The sequence below is a fragment of the Rana temporaria genome, chromosome 10 (genome assembly GCF_905171775.1).
Source record: "Rana temporaria chromosome 10, aRanTem1.1, whole genome shotgun sequence".
NCBI lineage: Eukaryota > Metazoa > Chordata > Amphibia > Anura > Ranidae > Rana > Rana temporaria.
Window position 1 is genome coordinate 120,611,141 of NC_053498.1, and position 17,310 is coordinate 120,628,450.

General features: G+C 44.2%; 1 protein-coding gene across 1 annotated transcript in view; it reads right to left on the minus strand.

Moving 5' to 3' along the window:
- SORL1 (sortilin related receptor 1) overlaps nucleotides 1-17,310 on the minus strand; it is a 123,268-nt gene that overhangs the window by 68,398 nt on the left and 37,560 nt on the right. The window contains exons 7-12 of the mRNA XM_040326125.1: nucleotides 16,044-16,145; nucleotides 14,681-14,847; nucleotides 8,647-8,839; nucleotides 7,319-7,433; nucleotides 6,326-6,399; nucleotides 2,272-2,360 (exon numbers count right to left, since the gene is read on the minus strand). Of these exons, the coding sequence (XP_040182059.1) occupies nucleotides 2,272-2,360; nucleotides 6,326-6,399; nucleotides 7,319-7,433; nucleotides 8,647-8,839; nucleotides 14,681-14,847; nucleotides 16,044-16,145 (740 nt within the window). The remainder of the gene's footprint in view (nucleotides 1-2,271; nucleotides 2,361-6,325; nucleotides 6,400-7,318; nucleotides 7,434-8,646; nucleotides 8,840-14,680; nucleotides 14,848-16,043; nucleotides 16,146-17,310) is intronic.

Below are 17,310 nucleotides of genomic sequence, written 5' to 3' on the forward strand. Positions count from 1 at the left end.
ATCTCCCCCACCCCATCCCTCTAGCCATGCACCTTGCATGCAATCTCCTATTCTATACAGATCGCTGTAGATTTCCTAGTTCTCTTGAAATCCAGCCATCTTTTCCAAATGCTTGTAAATCTTATTACCCGGTCTTCCTTCCTACTACTAAGATATTCCATTTTATATATGTACTCTATTTTTTCAAACCATTCTTTTATCGTAGGTTTTTCCGGTTCCAACCTTTTTTTGGAGGGTATTAATCCTTACGCTGCATTTAGCAAGTATGGGCATTTGCTTGTATTTTTACATGCATTTTTGGCATGGTTCACCTTTTTTTGGAGGAGACTAAATTTAATACAAAAAAATGCTAGACTTGCACCAAAAACACGTTGGGGCAGATTCAGATAGAGATACGACGGCGTATCTCCTGATACGCCGTCGTATCTCTGAGTTCCGACGGTCGGATCTATGCGCCTAATTCATAGAATCAGGTTCCGCATAGATCTCCCTAAGATCCGACAGGTGTAAGTGACTTACACCGTCAGATCTTAGGCTGCAATCTCACGCTGGTCGCTAGGTGGCGCTTCCGTTAATATACGCGAGGAATATGCAAATGAGGAGTTACGCCGATTCAGAAACGAACGACCGGCGCTTTTTTTACATCGTTTTCGTTATGCTATATGCGGCGTATCCTATGTTAAGTATGGCTGTCGTTCCCGCGCCGAGTTTTGAAATTTTTTACGTCGTTTGCGTAAGTCGTTTGCGAATACGGATGGACGTAATTTATGTTCACGTCGAAACCAATGACGTCCTAGCGACGTCATTTAGAGCAATGCACGCTGGGAAATTTTACGGACGGCGCATGCGCCGTTCGTTTGGCGCGGGGACGCGCCTGATTTAAATTTTACACGCCCCCTAGCCGCGTAATTTGAATTCCGCCGGGGGATTTACGATACGCAGCCGCAAGTTTACAGGCAAGTGCTTTCTGAATAAAGCACTTGCCTCAAAAACTTGCGGCGGCGTATCGTAAATCAGATAGGTTAGCGGATCTTTAGATCCGCGCAACCTATCTGAATCTAGCCCGTTGTCTTTTACATGCATTCCCACTGAAGTCTATGGGGCCAAAAAACACTACGCTGCACTGAAATAAGTACTTTAACCGCTTAAGGACTGCCCACGCCATATATACGTCAGCAGAATGACACGGACAGGTATTATCACGTACCTGTACGTGGCCCTTTAAATGTCTGCCGTGTGGTCGCGAGCGCGCCGGCGCGCTCACGACCACATGGCGACCCTGCCGCCTTCCCCGTGAGTCGGACCGCGGGTCCCGCGGACCTGATCGCCGCGGGGATCCCCGCGATCGTCTCACGGAGGTATCTCCTTGCTCTGCCTAGTGACAATGACACCGATCTCAGTTCCATGTACTCGGAGGGGAGATCGGTGTCATGTGACACAGAGCCCATCCTCCCTAGAGTTAGAAACACAATGCAGGGAACACTTAACCCCTACAGCGCCAACTAGTGGTTAACCCCTTCACTGCCATTGTCATTGTCACAGTAACCAGTGTATTTTTATAGCACTGTTCGCTGTGAAAATGACAATGGTCCCAAAAATGTGTCAAAAGTATCCGACAAAAAGACAAAATGTTTGTGTCCATGTGCAGGGTGAGTCTGTATGCGAGTGGTTTTATAATCATCAGTCAGCTGCTGCACCTGCAGGGCTCTAATGAGGAAATTGGCAAGGTTTGCATTTACATTTGGGTGCAGGAGATGCCAAAAATCTGTAACTTAGTGTAGACTTCTGGGGAAAAAAAATCAGTGAGCCAATCGCACAAGCAGGAAATTACATTTTCAAGGGGAGTTCTGTAGAAAACGCCTCCAAGCAAAAATCGCATTTTACAGAAAATTACAGAGCTGCAGATTCAAAATTAAATTTTTAATAACATTCAATCACAATATAAACTTGAGTCCCAATTGCATGCGCTATAATATATATATTTTTTTGCTAATCTATTTTTCCACAAAAGTGGAGTTACCCTTTAAGTGTCCAAACGCCGACTACCTTGCACTAGAACACTAACTTATTAGCCAGAAAGGGCACACATATGGGAGAGGGAAATGGCAGTAGGTGGAGCTTCGCATGAAGGGGGCAAAGCAAAAGGTTCACATAATCAGTAATCAAATGCCAAAACTAAAATCTAGGATGCAATACAGACAGAAAAGGATTTGATCTTTTGTGTTGGGTAAAAAGCACTTTGATGATATATACATGTAAACTATCACTTACTTTAATTGGTTGGTCTCTACGCCTTGCGCAATTGCCATGAGAATGCCGCCATGGTCACCCCATGTGCAATAATGCGATCCTAGAAGGGACTGCAGAAAAATAATTGATTAGTAAAAATGTTAGATGGTTTTATGATATACAAATATGCTTATTACAGAAAGCAAAAGGGGGGTTTTGGGACTTTGAGGCACAAGACGTGGGAGGAGAAATTATAAAATAGTTTGACATATGAACAAAGTATTCCTCAAACATACAATACATGGTTAAAGATGAGTGTTTGTACCTATATACAAGGCAATGGCGTACTGAAAAGGATTATATATATATATATATATATATATATATATATATATATATATATATATATATATATATATATATATATATATATATACATACACACACACACACACATACATATACACATACATACACACACACTCACACACACACACACACAGTGCCTTGCAAAAGTATTCGGCCCCCTTGAACTTTGCGACCTTTTGTCACATTTCAGGCTTCAAACAAAGATATAAAACTCAATTTTTTTTTGAAGAATCAAAATTTATTGGATATTTAAAACTTCTTTAACAAATAAAAAAACTGAAAAATTGGGCGTGCAAAATTATTCAGCCCCTTTACTTTCAGTGCAGCAAACTCTCTCCAGAAGTTCAGTGAGGATCTCTGAATGATCCAATGTTGACCTAAATGACTAATGATGATAAATAGAATCCACCTGTGTGTAATCAAGTCTCCGTATGAATGCACCTGCACTGTGATAGTCTCAGAGGTCCGTTTAAAGCGCAGAGAGCATCATGAAGAACAAGGAACACACCAGGCAGGTCCGAGATACTGTTGTGGAGAAGTTTAAAGCCGGATTTGGATACAAAAAGATTTCCAAAGCTTTAAAACATCCCAAGGAGCACTGTGCAAGCGATAATATTGAAATGGAAGCAGACCACTGCAAATCTACAAAGACCTGGCCGTCCCTCTAAACTTTCAGCTCATACAAGGAGAAGACTGATCAGAGATGCAGCCAAGAGGCCCATGATCACTCTGGATGAACTGCAGAGATCTACAGCGGTGGGAGATGGGAGACTCTGTCCATAGGACAACAATCAGTCCCTGTATACTGCACAAATCTGGCCTTTATGGAAGAGTGGCAAGAAGAAAGACATTTCTTAAAGATATCCATAAAAAGTGTCGTTTAAAGTTTGCCACAAGCCACCTGGGAGACACACTACACATGTGGAAGAAGGTGCTCTGGTCAGATGAAACCAAAATCAAACTTTTTGGCAACAATGCAAAACGTTATGTTTGGCGTAAAAGCAACACAGCTCATTACCCTGAACACAACATCCCCACTGTGAAACATAGTGGTGGCAGCATCATGGTTTGGGCCTGCTTTTCTTCGGCAGGGAAGATGGATGGAGCCAAATACAGGACCATTCTGGAAGAAAACCTGATGGAGTCTGCAAAAGACCTGAGACTGGGACGAAGATTTGTCTTCCAATAAGACAATGATCCAAAACACAAAGCAAAATCTACAATGGAATGGTTCACAAATAAACATATCCAGGTGTTAGAATGGCCAAGTCAAAGTCCAGACCTGAATCCAATCGAGAATCTGTGGAAAGAACTGAAAACTGCTGTTCACAAACGCTCTCCATCCAACCTCACTGAGCTCAGCGGTTTTGCAAGGAGGAATGGGCAAAAATTTCAGCCTCTCGATGTGCAAAACTGATAGAGACACACACCAAGCGACTTACAGCTGTAATCGCAGCAAAAGGTGGCGCTACAAAGTATTAACTTAAGGGGGCTGAATAATTTTGCACGCCCACTTTTTCAGTTTTTTATTTGTTAAAAAAGTTTGAAATATCCAATACATTTCGTTCCACTTCATGATTGTGTCCCACTTGTTGTTGATTCTTCAAAAAAATTACAGTTTTATATCTTTATGTTTGAAGCCTGAAATGTGGCAAAAGGTCGCAAAGTTCAAGGGGGCCGAATACTTTCTTTTCTGTACGCCATTGCCTTGTAGATATGCCCAGAGGTGCTTAGAGAAACAGTCGCACACCATTTTCTTATTTTAATTTTAAAACAAACTACATGGTTGGCAAGATTAAATAAAGGCACCAGTCCATCCATTGCAACATGTGTGGATATGTGTGTGTTTAGGTCAATACCATTTCCCATATCTCTGTATACTGCGTTCGCCAAGATGCCCATCTATGTTTTTTTAAAGTGCTTTTAAATGTCCTTATTTCTTCTGAGAAATCCTCACTTCCTGTTCTTCTGTCTGTAACTCCACACAGTAATGCAAGGCTTTCTCCCTGGTGTCGAGTGTTGTGCTCGCCCCCTCCCTTGGACTACTGGAGAGTCAGGATGCCCACTTACACACAGCTTCTTTCTCTGCAACGTAGAGAGCGTCCTGACTCTCCTGTAGTCCAAGGGAGGGGGCGAGCACGACACTCCACACCAGGAAGAAAGCCTTGCATTACTGTGTGGAGTTACAGACAGAAGAACAGGAAGTGAGGATTTCTCAGAAGAAATGAGGACATTTAAATCAAATTGGAAGGATGAGGTAAGTGAAGGAGGACTGCACTAAGGTAAAGGAAGCTATTTAGAAAAAAAAAAATTGTACCTTTACAACCCCTTAAGGGTCCTTTCACACTAGCGGACCGTTCGTCCGTTCATTACAAGTCCGTTAACAGACTAGTAATGAATCCGCTAGCGTCCGTCGGGATCCGCTTTTGCGAACGGAAGGAACCCTATTTTTCTTCCGTTCGGCGGAACGGATCGGATGCAGACGGACAGACGGTCCGTCTGCATCCGATCCCCCATAGGGGAGAGCGGAGCAGAGACAGGGCGGTCTCTGCACTGTGTGTGGGGACCGCCCTATCCGCCGACAGCTCAGCGGGGTATCCCCGCTGAGCTTTGGCAGACACACGGAGCGGACCCAGAAACGGTCCGCTCCGTGTGAAAGAGCCCTTAAAGCTTACCTGTAGGTGCTGGAAATATCTCCTTAAAGCGGGAGTTCACCCATTTATTTAATTTTTGCCCTTTTCCCCTTGAATTCCTGCTCGTTTGGTCTAGGGGAATTGGCTATTTGTTTTAAAATATGATCCGTACTTACCCGTTTTCGAGATGCATCTTCTTCCGTCGCTTCCGGGTATGGGTCTTCGGGAGCGGGCGTTCCTTCTTGATTCGGCTTCTTTCGGAAAATCGTGACGCGATGGATGCGACCGTCGGAAGCCTCTCGGAAGACTGTCAATCAAGAAGGAACGCCCATTCCCGCAGCCCATACCCGGAAGCGACAGAGAGGATGCATCTCGTAAACGGTAAGTACGGATCATATTTTAAAACAACTAGCCGATTCCCCTAGACCAGGGGTCTCAAACTGGTGGCCCTCCAGCTGTTTTGAAACTACAAGTCCCATCATGCCTCTGACTGTGGGAGTCATGCTTGTAACTGTCAGCCTTGCAATGCCTCATGGGACTTGTAGTTTTGCAACATCTGGAGGGCCGCCAGTTTGAGACCCCTGCCCTAGACAAAACGAGCATGAATCAAAGGGGAAAATGTGCTCTCTAAGGGTGAACCTCCGCTTTAACATCCACGGTTTAGGAGATATTTACAAGAAAGCCGTGCGCCGATGTGCACTTTAGAAAGGGCAGATCCTGACATTTCTAAAGGGGTCATGCCATGACTGGCAGCTCCCGCACACATGCACAGGAGTGATGTCACGCGACTCTGGCCAGTCACAGAGCCAGAGTTTGCGGCCCCGGAAGGAAGAGGGGTCGAGATAGACGCTCGCTGCCAGTGGGGGACAGCGGTGACATCGCAGGCTTCAGTTTCAGGTAAGCGACACATAATGGGCTACTATGCGATGCATAATAGCCCATTATGCTTTACTGGGAAATAAAGAGGAAGTAAAACCCATCAGGGTTTACTTACTCTAACTTTTTGCCTCAAAAAGTCCCATGGGCACTTTCCTGCAAAAGTCATAAATACGTTTTTTTGCATGACTATGACCAGAAAGATAACACAAAATTACCTCTCGCCATCGAACACCAGCACTGCTGGAAACATACAGGTTAATTTTACCGACCGTGTCCCTCCCCACAGAACCTGGAGAGAGAAACAACGTTTAGAATTACTTTGCAACTTCATTGGAATGAGGTAATCAGATTTTAAACAGTGGGTTTAATTATAAGTAGGTAGATTCACAAAGAGTTAGGCCGGCTTATCTACAGATAAGCCGACCCAACTCTGAATCTAAGCCGACCTCTGTTAAAGTGTATTCTCTAACAGAGATACACTTAAACATATCTAAGATTGCAATGTTTTGGCTTACCGCTAGGTGGCGCTTACATTGCGGCCGGCCTAGATTATGTAAATGAGAATTTACGACGATTTCGGAACGAACGCGAGCCCGCAGCAGTCGATTAACGTCGTTTCCGTACGCGATAGGCCGCCTAAAGTTATTCCACCTATGAGGTGGAATAACAATGTTAAGTATGGCCGCCGTTCCCGCCGCAAGGTTCGAATTTTTTACGTTGTTTGCGCAAGTCGTCCGCGAATCAGGATTTACGTCGTTATCGTACGCGTCGAAATCAATAGGCCCGTACGGCCTACTTAGCCGCAATGCGTCCTGGGGAATGTAGGCGCCCGGCGCATGCGCAGTACGCAAAAACGTCAAAAAACTTGAGGTCAAGCCTCATTTCCATACTACACACCCCCCTCCTAGTAATTTGAATTAGGCGCCCTTATGCCCGTTCGGTTTAGGCTACGCCGCCGAAAATTAGCAGGTAAGTGGTTTGAGAATCACTACTAGCCTAGTTAATTTACGGCGGTGTAGCCTAAAAACACTAGGCTAGGCCAACCTAAAGTTAGTCCTCTGTACGTGAATCTACCTAATAATATTTAGGCAATTGTGAAAAAGTAGCACATGAAATTCGCTCAGATTCTGACCATGATCTTGTTTCACAAACAATCCCACTGCTTTCAGTTTTGGCTTTTAACCAGACAGCTGCATTTAGAAACATACCAGTCGCTGCGATTATCCCCGGGGCTGAATCCTTCGAGACAATGGGCATGACGCGCCCCTGGGAGGTCAACTGACTGCGAGGCTGTGCCAAGTGCAAGTGACAGTCCTTTGGGCTCTGAAAACACAGAAGAAGAAGAATACACAGGAGACGATGAGCCATGAAAAGGATTACATGTATACGATACAGAATACTCTTATTCAAAGAATTCAATTCAGAGATATTTATTTCCGTTATATGGAAGTTTATGATCTATACGTGTAAAGGGGTTGTTTTAAGGCTCCTGAGCGCTGCACATTTTAAAATCTAATACGCAAAGTTTGTGGAAGAAAGCCAAGAGCCATACCACGTCATGCCGCACTTCCCTGTTGACCGCTCAGCTAGCCCATCATGCTGAAGGACCAACAGAGGGATTTGCAGGAGGAGGTGGGCGATCATTCAGCTTTCTCTGCGAAGGGTGAGATTTGTAATATTGGTGTGATCATTTATGATGCCAGTTAAGGTGACTTTAGGTTGTGAGTTTACAGAGGTAGAACAAGACAGGCTACGACAGCAGAATGCTGAACCCTTCACTATGCTTGTAGTCCAGGAGACAGTTTTCTACTTCTTGGTATTATAGACGTTTCTTGGAGTATCTTTTGGCTACTCTACAAGTTGATACAATACTATATCTGGGATAAGCATCAACAACGTTACCAGGGAGGTTGTGAGGGGTTTCCCCCATAGCCATGTGCTCTTGATTCATCTCCCCACTCTATGCTGCACAATGGTGGCAATTTCCATTATCCACACGACTACAGGCACACAAATGTGAAATTTAAGTTTATGTTTTTTGACTTGTCTTCTACCTGTGGAGGCTTTGGAGGGATCCTGGTGCTCTTGCACACATGTGCTCCCTGCCATATGTAACAGTTTTTCAATCTGTTGGTCTTGAGAATTCCGAGACCAGGGGTAGGCAACCTTGGCCCTCCAGCTGTGGTGAAACTACAAGTCCCATGAGACATTGCAAGACCCTGACAATCGCAGGCATGATGGGATTTGTAGTTTCAAAACAGCTGGAATACTGGAGGTTGCCTACCCCTGATGAAGACACTTGAGTCGAAACGCGTAGGTTTACCCAATTTTTGGGGGGATCTAGAGCTTTTCATTGTATGAAGAAAGCCCTATCGTCCTGTGCATATTTTGCATTTACTTTATTGTATTTTATTAGTGTCTTAAGATTGTATTTAATACAATTATATTTGTAATTTTTATATACATTTGTTTCCACAAGTCCCTACCATAAATATCTTTTCTGTATCCAAGACAGCAGATGTGTGTGAGAACTCACCGGGCAGTGGGTGGTGTCCGTGTAACTGTTATATCCGGGAGTAGAAAGAAATTCCCAGGTTCCGCCTTTATCAAAGGTGATGACGGTAGCCACGTTCTCTTTGGAGGGCGGCTTGTTTAACACATTGGCGATATATACGCCCTTTACCCCCTTCACACGATGGACATCAGCAAATGGCTCGTTCTCCAGATACCTGAACACAATACAAAAACCAGTCAAAACACTTCCTGCCCACAATTTGTAGACTAACATTTCCAGGCACGTGTACCCATCACGTCCTGAACTAATCGCTTGGAACCAATCAGCATGATTCTGATCATGTGATCACCATGAGAGTTATAGGTCGGGGCTTCCGCTCAAAAACTATTTGTGTTCGCTCGCTGCACACACTTTTTTCATAATAAGCATCCTTTACCTGCAGACATTCCTCTTTTCACTTCCTCATTGTTCATTTTTGCTCAGAAGTTGCTCTATTTCTTCTCTGTTCTGTTCACTTCCTGCTTGTCTGATTTTACTGACCACCGTGATGGGAGGGTTTACTGTGGTGGTCAGTAACGTGCTCGCCCCCTCCTGGGAACTACATCTGTGCGGCAGGACGCTCTCTACGTGTTAGAGACTTCAAGGAGGTGTGAATTACTGGGTGTGCCGCAATGCATACTGGGAAATGTAGTTCTTACATGAACGAGCGCTGCAAACCAGGAAGTGAATGAGAACAGAAACTAGAACGCCAGAGGTGATATAGATGAAGGAATTTAATAGGTATTTACTTGTTTTTTAACAGAATCATTACACTGTTCTCTGTCTACCTTGCAGACATTCATTTTAGGCAAAAATACAAGTTCCTTTGCAACTCCTTTAAAGATGTACCGTATATATTCGAGTATAAGCCGACCCGAATATAAGCCGAGGCACCTAATTTTACCACAAAAAAATGGGAAAACGTATTGACTTGAGTATAAGCCTCACTTGCCCATGACCAGACTGACGTTGGGAGTATATAGAAGGGGTGCTCAGTTTTGAAAAATCGGTGCTCCCCGGCCGTAGGTCCCTTGGACAAACGTTGCACACTTGTAGAAGAAGAGTTGGGCTACATGTGTGCAAAGTTTGGGATCCAGGGGACCTACGGCCGGCACCGGGTCCCCAAATTCCAGGAGATCAGGCGCAAAAGGGTGACTCGAGTATAAGCCGAGGGGGGCATTTTCAGCACAAAAAAAATAAATGTGCTGAAAAACTCGGCTTATACTCGAGTATATACAGTATTTTTTTTTTAAACAGACAGTATTTAAAAGTGTGTGCGCGTGAGATATATATTTATATCTATATATCTATTTCTCTATATATTTATTACACATATACACGATTATTAAGAAAAAAAACACACAGTATACCATAACCAAGACTTAGAAGTGTATAAACAGCTGAAACTTTTCTTTTCAGGTTTGAACGAAGTAGGAAAAAGTTAGAACTAGGGACGCACAGATGCCGATACTGCGTAAAAATGCTCTCGATACCGAAACGGATACTTGGTGGTGTAATTTGCGTCAATACAAAATGAATTGGCGCAAATCACACCAAGCAGATTTTGCATTTGAACAGATATATACTCAAAACGGAGTTCCACCCAAAAGTGGAACTTCTGCTCATTTTTCTTGTGATCCTTTACAGTGCGATTTGCGCCCATTTATTTTGTATTGGCACACATCACACCACAAAGTATCGGTACTTGCTATTGGCGAGTACTTGACAATGTATGGGAACTCGTACTCGCTGATATGGCATCAGTGCAACACTAGTTAGAACATTTTTCAATCTATCTTTTATGATCCGTTAGGAGGTGCTTTCCTTTTCACTTCAGAATGAAGGAATTCTCCCTATTGTAGACAGTTGTCATGAGAACAGGTGTTCCCATTGGAAGAAACATATTGGATTTCCCATCACTTTGTGTCCCAGTTACACCAACACCACCAGAGGGTATGGCAAGCCACAGATTTAATTTTCCTTTCTTCCATATGTGGAAGGAAAGAAAATCGTTCAATTCCCGCCTTCCTGGCAAGCAGAACACAAAAATTCCTGCCAACGGCCATAGCTGCAGGCAGAAATCGCATGTAAAAAAATCCAATGGGCGTGTTGTACACAAGTTGATCAATGGATCAGCCTCAGTGGAAACTGAACAAAAAAAAAAAAAAAAACCCTTACAGTAGTTTTAACCCTTTAAAAAATTTATAAAATTATTTATGAGTCCTCAACTCCGGAATAAGCAGATTAAATCTTCCAGATCAGTGCAATAATCAGGTGCGCTAAACTGCCTCTAAGCAGGAGCATCCCGTAATAAAGACTGGTCACTGTCATTCTCTCTCCTTGTACCGGGCAACTGGTCTCGTCTCCGCCCCCGTCCTCTAGTTTGCTGGAGGCAGCCTGTAGTGGGTGTATCCTGCTGGATCCCTTCCACAGCTCTGCCCTCAGCACAAGAATGCCACTGCTACATTTACAAAGGCAATTAGCGAACATGGTAGATTAATATCTTGTCACTATTGAGGAATATATGGAGATGAAAGAAAGAAAGAAAGAAAGAAAGAAAGAAAGAAGATTAAAGAAAGAAAGAAAGAAAGAAAGAAAGAAAGAAAGAAAGAAAGAAAGAAAGAAAGATGAAAGAAGATGAAAGATGAAAGAAGATGAAAGATGAAAGATGAAAGAAAGAAAGAAAGAAAGAAAGAAAGAAAGAAAGAAAGAAAGAAAGAAAGAAAGAAAGAAAGAAAGAAAGAAAGAAAGAAGGAAGATGAAAGAAGATGAAAGATGAAAGAAGATGAAAGATGAAAGAAGATGAAAGATGAAAGAAGATGAAAGATGAAAGAAGATGAAAGATGAAAGAAGAAGAAAGAAGATGAAAGAAGATGAAAGAAGAAGAAGAAGAAAGAAGATGAAAGAAGAAGAAAGAAGATGAAAGAAGAAGAAAGAAGAAGAAGAAGAAAGAAGATGAAAGAAGATGAAAGAAGAAGAAAGAAGATGAAAGAAGAAGAAAGAAGAAGAAAGAAGAAGAAAGAAAGAAGATGAAAGAAGCACCCCCCCCCCCCCCCCGGTTCTCTGCTCCAGGGGGTCCATGCCTGAAGCTGTGTAAAGGGCCCCATAATTCCTGATGGCAGCCCTGTTGATGAACAATGTCTTTCTGGGGAACAGAACATTGAACTCCCCAGACCTTAGTCCCATTGAGAACTTGGTCAATCCTCAAGAGGTGGGTGAACGAAAAAAAAAAAAAAAAAAAATTATAAAATACCAAGCATTAATTATACAAGAATGGGTTGCCATCAGTCAGGATGTGGTCCACATCGCAAATATTGACTCTTTGCATTAACTTAATGTCATTGTCAAAGCCTTTGACACGTATGAAATGCTTGTAATTATACTTCAGTATACCACAGAAACATCCGACAAAAAGATCTAAAAACACAGAAGCAGCAGACTTTGTAAACATTTGTATTTGTGTTATTCTCAAAACTTTTGGCCACAACTGTAAATGAGGTCTCTATAAAGATCAACATAGACCTCATCATTTCATGTGTGACATCCTGCAGACTATCACACCAAAGTGATCTATTTAGGATATTGAGCAGCCAGGAAGGAAACTATAAAGCGAGTGCTGCAAATAGGGGTGTATAAAACCGATTCACACTTATGCATTTTTAGTGCTTTTTGCAGATTCTCTCTACAGCCCATTTAACATGGTTTCCTATGGAACACGTTCTGTAGTGCAAATCTGCAAAATGCACCAAAAATGCATTGGGCCCCTTTCACACTGGGGCGGGAAGTTGCGGTGGTGGTATAGCGGCGCTATACCGTCAGAATTGTGGCGGTATTCGGCCGCTAGCGGTGCAGTTTTAACCCCCGCTAGAGGCCGAAAAAGGGTTAATTCAGAGAAGCATTGCCGGCTGTATGGCCCCGGTTTTCCATTGCTTTCTATGGGAAGGAGCGGTAAACACACCGCTCCAAAGATGCGGCTAGCTGGACTTTTGGAGTGGTCCTGCTAGGGCACCGCTCCAGTGTGAAAGCCCTCGGACTTTCACACTGGAGTAACAGCAGCCGCTGTTTAGGGTCGGTTTGCAGGCGCTATTTTTAGCACAATAGCGCCTGCAAACCGCTTCAGTGTGAAAGGGGCCTAGGTGTGAATCCAGCCTGACACAGGAGGAAAAAAGTCAATGTGACAAATATAATCAGATTGGGCCAGAGGTTGCAGGTGTGAGAATGCTGTACTGGTCAATGGCAAGTAAGAGGAAGCTAGACAAGGCGTGTGATTAACTTATCAGCTTAGGTTTCTATGTGCACATATAGACACGAGATACAAGGACAGAAGAAGGTCGTGACTAAGCAGAAGAAATTAGTTTCCCAGACTGACTGTTGCGACTGGCTTTCTGTGATAGGGCGAAAAGGCAGAAAATTGCATCATTTATGGCGTGCCTACAAACACACACGTACAGATCCTTATGCAGGCCATACATTACGCAATTTTCGTTTCCCTAAACACAGGTTGAAGAAAATATAAATGCTCGATTCCCTCCCGCTGCGCCGTTATCTTTCCCAGCCGTCAGAACACACTGATCGCTGCTGGCAGCTATAACCGTTGGCAGTGAATAACAAAAAACAACAGGCTGGTTATACTAAAGTTGATCCATCAGTTGACTTTAGTACAGACTGCCCATAGATGGATCAAAATTTGTCTGGTTTAGCCAGCTTTAGATATAGCAGGTGTACCAAGCATCTAATCTCTTGATCAAAGCGGAAGGCTTTTCCGATCCCATTCTGTACGGCCCGTTCCATTTTTATTTTCTTAGAAACATCATTAAAGAGGAACTTCAGTACTGTAGCTGTTGATTAAAAAAAAAAAAAAAAAAAAAAAAAAAAAAATCAGGTTCTTACCAGTGCCTGGAGTCCAGCACTGTCTTCCCCAGGTTCCCTGCACCGCCATCTTTGATATGGGAGTCTAATGTGGCTTCCTGGAAGAAGCACAGCCGGCTCCCCACTGTACATGCGCAAGCTGGTGCGCTGTCTTGTGAAGGGTTTCGCAGCTTGCTGGAACATCTGATGTGTCCCAAGAGGCGGAGCAAGGGGGCATCACCCTTGCTGACCATTGCGGAAGTGGGAACCAATTCTCTAGCCAGTGTTCCTAGCCCCTCCCTCCTGCCAATTACTCCCAAAGAAAGCAGTTTTCTCTGGGGGGCACCCAAGCAGGCTCGCTCCCGAGCTGCAGCTCTGCATGTCAATTCCCACACAGAGTTACGACTCGCTCCCGATCCCTCCTGACTGTCCATCACAGCCAGTGAGCCAATGATTCCCACTGCTGCCTTAGCCAATGAGAAGCGAGAGTCCCTGGAGAGCCGAGGCTCATACACATCACTGAATCGAAATGGGGCTCAGGTAAGTTTTAGGGCTGCTGCACACAGGTGATTTTTTTAGAATGCCTGAAGGCAAAATTTGATCCTTTAGAACCACTTTCACTTGCGCTTTAACTACAAGAGACATTCATTTATGTTGTATTGGAACACCTCATCAGTTTGACCAACCTCCAGATTCTCGAATACCCTCATTGCAGAAGAAGGTTGCCTGTGCTTATGTTCCACAACAAGACACTCCAAGAATCCAGAGAACAACAATTTGTTCCAATAACATCTTTCTGCAAAGTCATGCTGGTAAGCAAACCTGTTATACTGTATAAATAACCCAACAATAGCATATAAGAACTAAACAACGGCAATGCATGGATTAGTAAAGCATATAATTATTTTCCCTTTACCATTAGGGAGAATTATTTTCTGAAAGGAGAAGCTGTGATAAAAAGGGACACTACCGGGGACAAGTGTCAGTGGCAAAGCTTCTCTTTCCTTATCACAGCACCAAAACTATAAAATGAGCATTGAGAAGCAAGTCTGTACGTAAATGTATAAAACAAAAAAAAAAAACACACAAACACACACACACACACACACACACACACACACACACACACACACACACAAACACACACACACACACAAATCATCAGTACCTGCCCAGAGTCTCCTTCCCTGCTCCAGGATTGACGTAGATCACATTCTCCAGTGAAAGAGAAAAGCGCAGGCCCTCCACCTCCGATATGTACAGGTTTGTCACATTGTTGCTGTGCTTGACGCACACAAACACTTGATCCTCCGATGCATCCGTAATGTAATATTCCTGCCATGAAATATCCCATTCAACCATGAATAGAAATTATTTACTGTCCAACAATGAACATTATGGCTGCCATAGGGTGACCACGTGTCCCGGATTGCCCGGGACAGTCCCACATTTTGCAGATATGTCCCAGGTCCCGGGCGCCTTCATTCCAAGACAATACAGTGTCCCGGAATGAAGCTGACACAGCCACCCCCTCTCCCCTCTGTTGCCCCCAAAAAAGGCCACCACATCGCCGCTTTACTCACTGACAGTACTTGTCCTGGCCGGGAATGTCTGGAGAGGCACAATCCCCGCCCCCTGCTTCTGATTGGAGAAATAATAAATCCCACCTCTTGTGTCTAATCACAGCAGGGCAGTGTAGAGCCAGCGTTGGAACAAGGTAAAACGGGTCTCGGCCAGTCAGGACAAGTGCCGTCAGTGAGTAAAGTGGCGACGAGGCTGCTTTTTTGGGGGCATGATCAGTTCTTCTGGGTCGAGCGGCATTCCGCTGCCCCAGCTGTGCTGCGATTCATTACAGCACAAGCTGATTTTTGGGAAGGGGTCCCTGAATGGCTGTTTCAGAATGTGGTCACCCTAGGCTGCCATCAGCTATCACATTACACCAGTGGTCATCAACCCTGTCCTCAGGGCCCACCAAGGGCCCTTTCACACGGGGCGGATCAGTAATGATCCACCTCCGTGTGTCCGTCAGCTCAGCGGGGATCGCTCCGTAAAATCCCTGCTGAGCCGTCGGATGACAGGGCGGTCTCTGCACACTGTGTAGGGACCGCCCTGTCTTTTCTTCGCTCTCCCCTATGGGGGGATCGGAAGAACACGGACCGTGTGTCCGTGTTCATCCGATCCGATGACGGAAGAAAAAAAATAGGATTTTCTCCCGTCCGCAAGAATCAGATCTTTGCGGAGGCGGGTGATTACGGGAGTCAGCGGATGTTCATCCGCTGGGACCAATGTATGTGCCGTTTTCATCCGCAGATGGATGAAAATGCGGACATACGGTCCGCACATGTGAAAGGGGCCTCACAGGCCAGGTTTGCAAAATAACTGAAATACATCACAGGTGATATCATTTGCTGCTCAGTGATTGCAGTATTCTAGTCTGCATCTCCCCAAGATAATACATAAAATCTGGCCTGTTAGTGGGACCTGGGGACAGGGTTGATGACCACTGCATTACACAACTCCGCAATACTCACAGTGATTGGATGGCGGGTAACGAACTGGGCTGATCTCATTGGCTTGCGATTATATGAAACCCATAACTGCACCGAGAAAGGGTCTTTGCTGCCCAAAAGATGCTGTAAGAATGAAATGAAGCTGGTTAGATTCAGTGGGGAGAAAGTTAATTTGCTCCCCTGCAGATTTTGTAGGTTTGCACACTTACAAAGAAATTAAGGGTCTATATTTTTTTTATCATAGGTGCATTTTAAATGATAAAGAAGTAATATCAACCAACAATCCAGAAAAAAAACGAAATGCTATAAATTAAACTTACAGGTCAGTGCGTAAAATAAGTATTTGATACCCTAGTACTTAGTAGAGCAACACTTGTTGGCAAGCACAGAGTTTAGAAGTTTCTTGTAGTTGGTCACCAGGTTTGCACACATCTCAGGAGGGATTTTGGTCCACGACCCATCTTCAGTGTTCTGAGGGAAGAAGGTTCTCATCCAAGATTTTACTAAAAAAGCCCATGTCCATTGGCCCGTCAGTGCGGCAAAGTCGGCCTGTACTTTTAGCAGACAAACAGCCCCAAAGCATCATGTTTGCACCTCAGTGATTTACTGTAAGGATGTGTTCTTAGGGTCATAGTTGGCTTATTTTCCTCCTCCAAACACAATGGCCCAGATTCTCAAAGGAGATACGACGGCGTATCTCCAGATACGCCGTCGTATCCGAGTCTGAGTCATCATATCTATGCGCCTGATTCTTAGAATCAGTTACGCATAGATTTGTATTAGATCCGACCGGTGTAAGTCTCTTACACCGTCGGATCTTAACTGCATATTTATGCTGGCCGCTAGGGGCGTGTACGCCGGTTTACGCCTAGAAATATGTAAATCAGCTAGATACGCAAATTCACGAACGTATGCCAGGCCGACGCAGTACAGATATGCCGTTTACGTTAGGCTTTTCCTGGCGTAAAGTTACCCCTGCTATATGAGGCGTACCAATGTCAAGTATGGACATCGTTCCCGCGTCGAATTTTTAAAATTTTACGTCGTTTGCGCAAGTCGTCCGTGAATGGGGCTGGACGTAATTTAAGTTCACGTCGAAACCAATACATCCTTGCGGCGTACTTTGGAGCAATGCACACTGGGATATGTCCATGGACGGCGCATGCGCCGTTCGTAAAAAGCGTCATTTACGTGGGGGTCACATAACATTTACATAACACACGCCCACATCTTCCACATTTGAATTAGGCGGGCTTACGCCGGCCTATTTAAGCTACGCGGCCGCAAC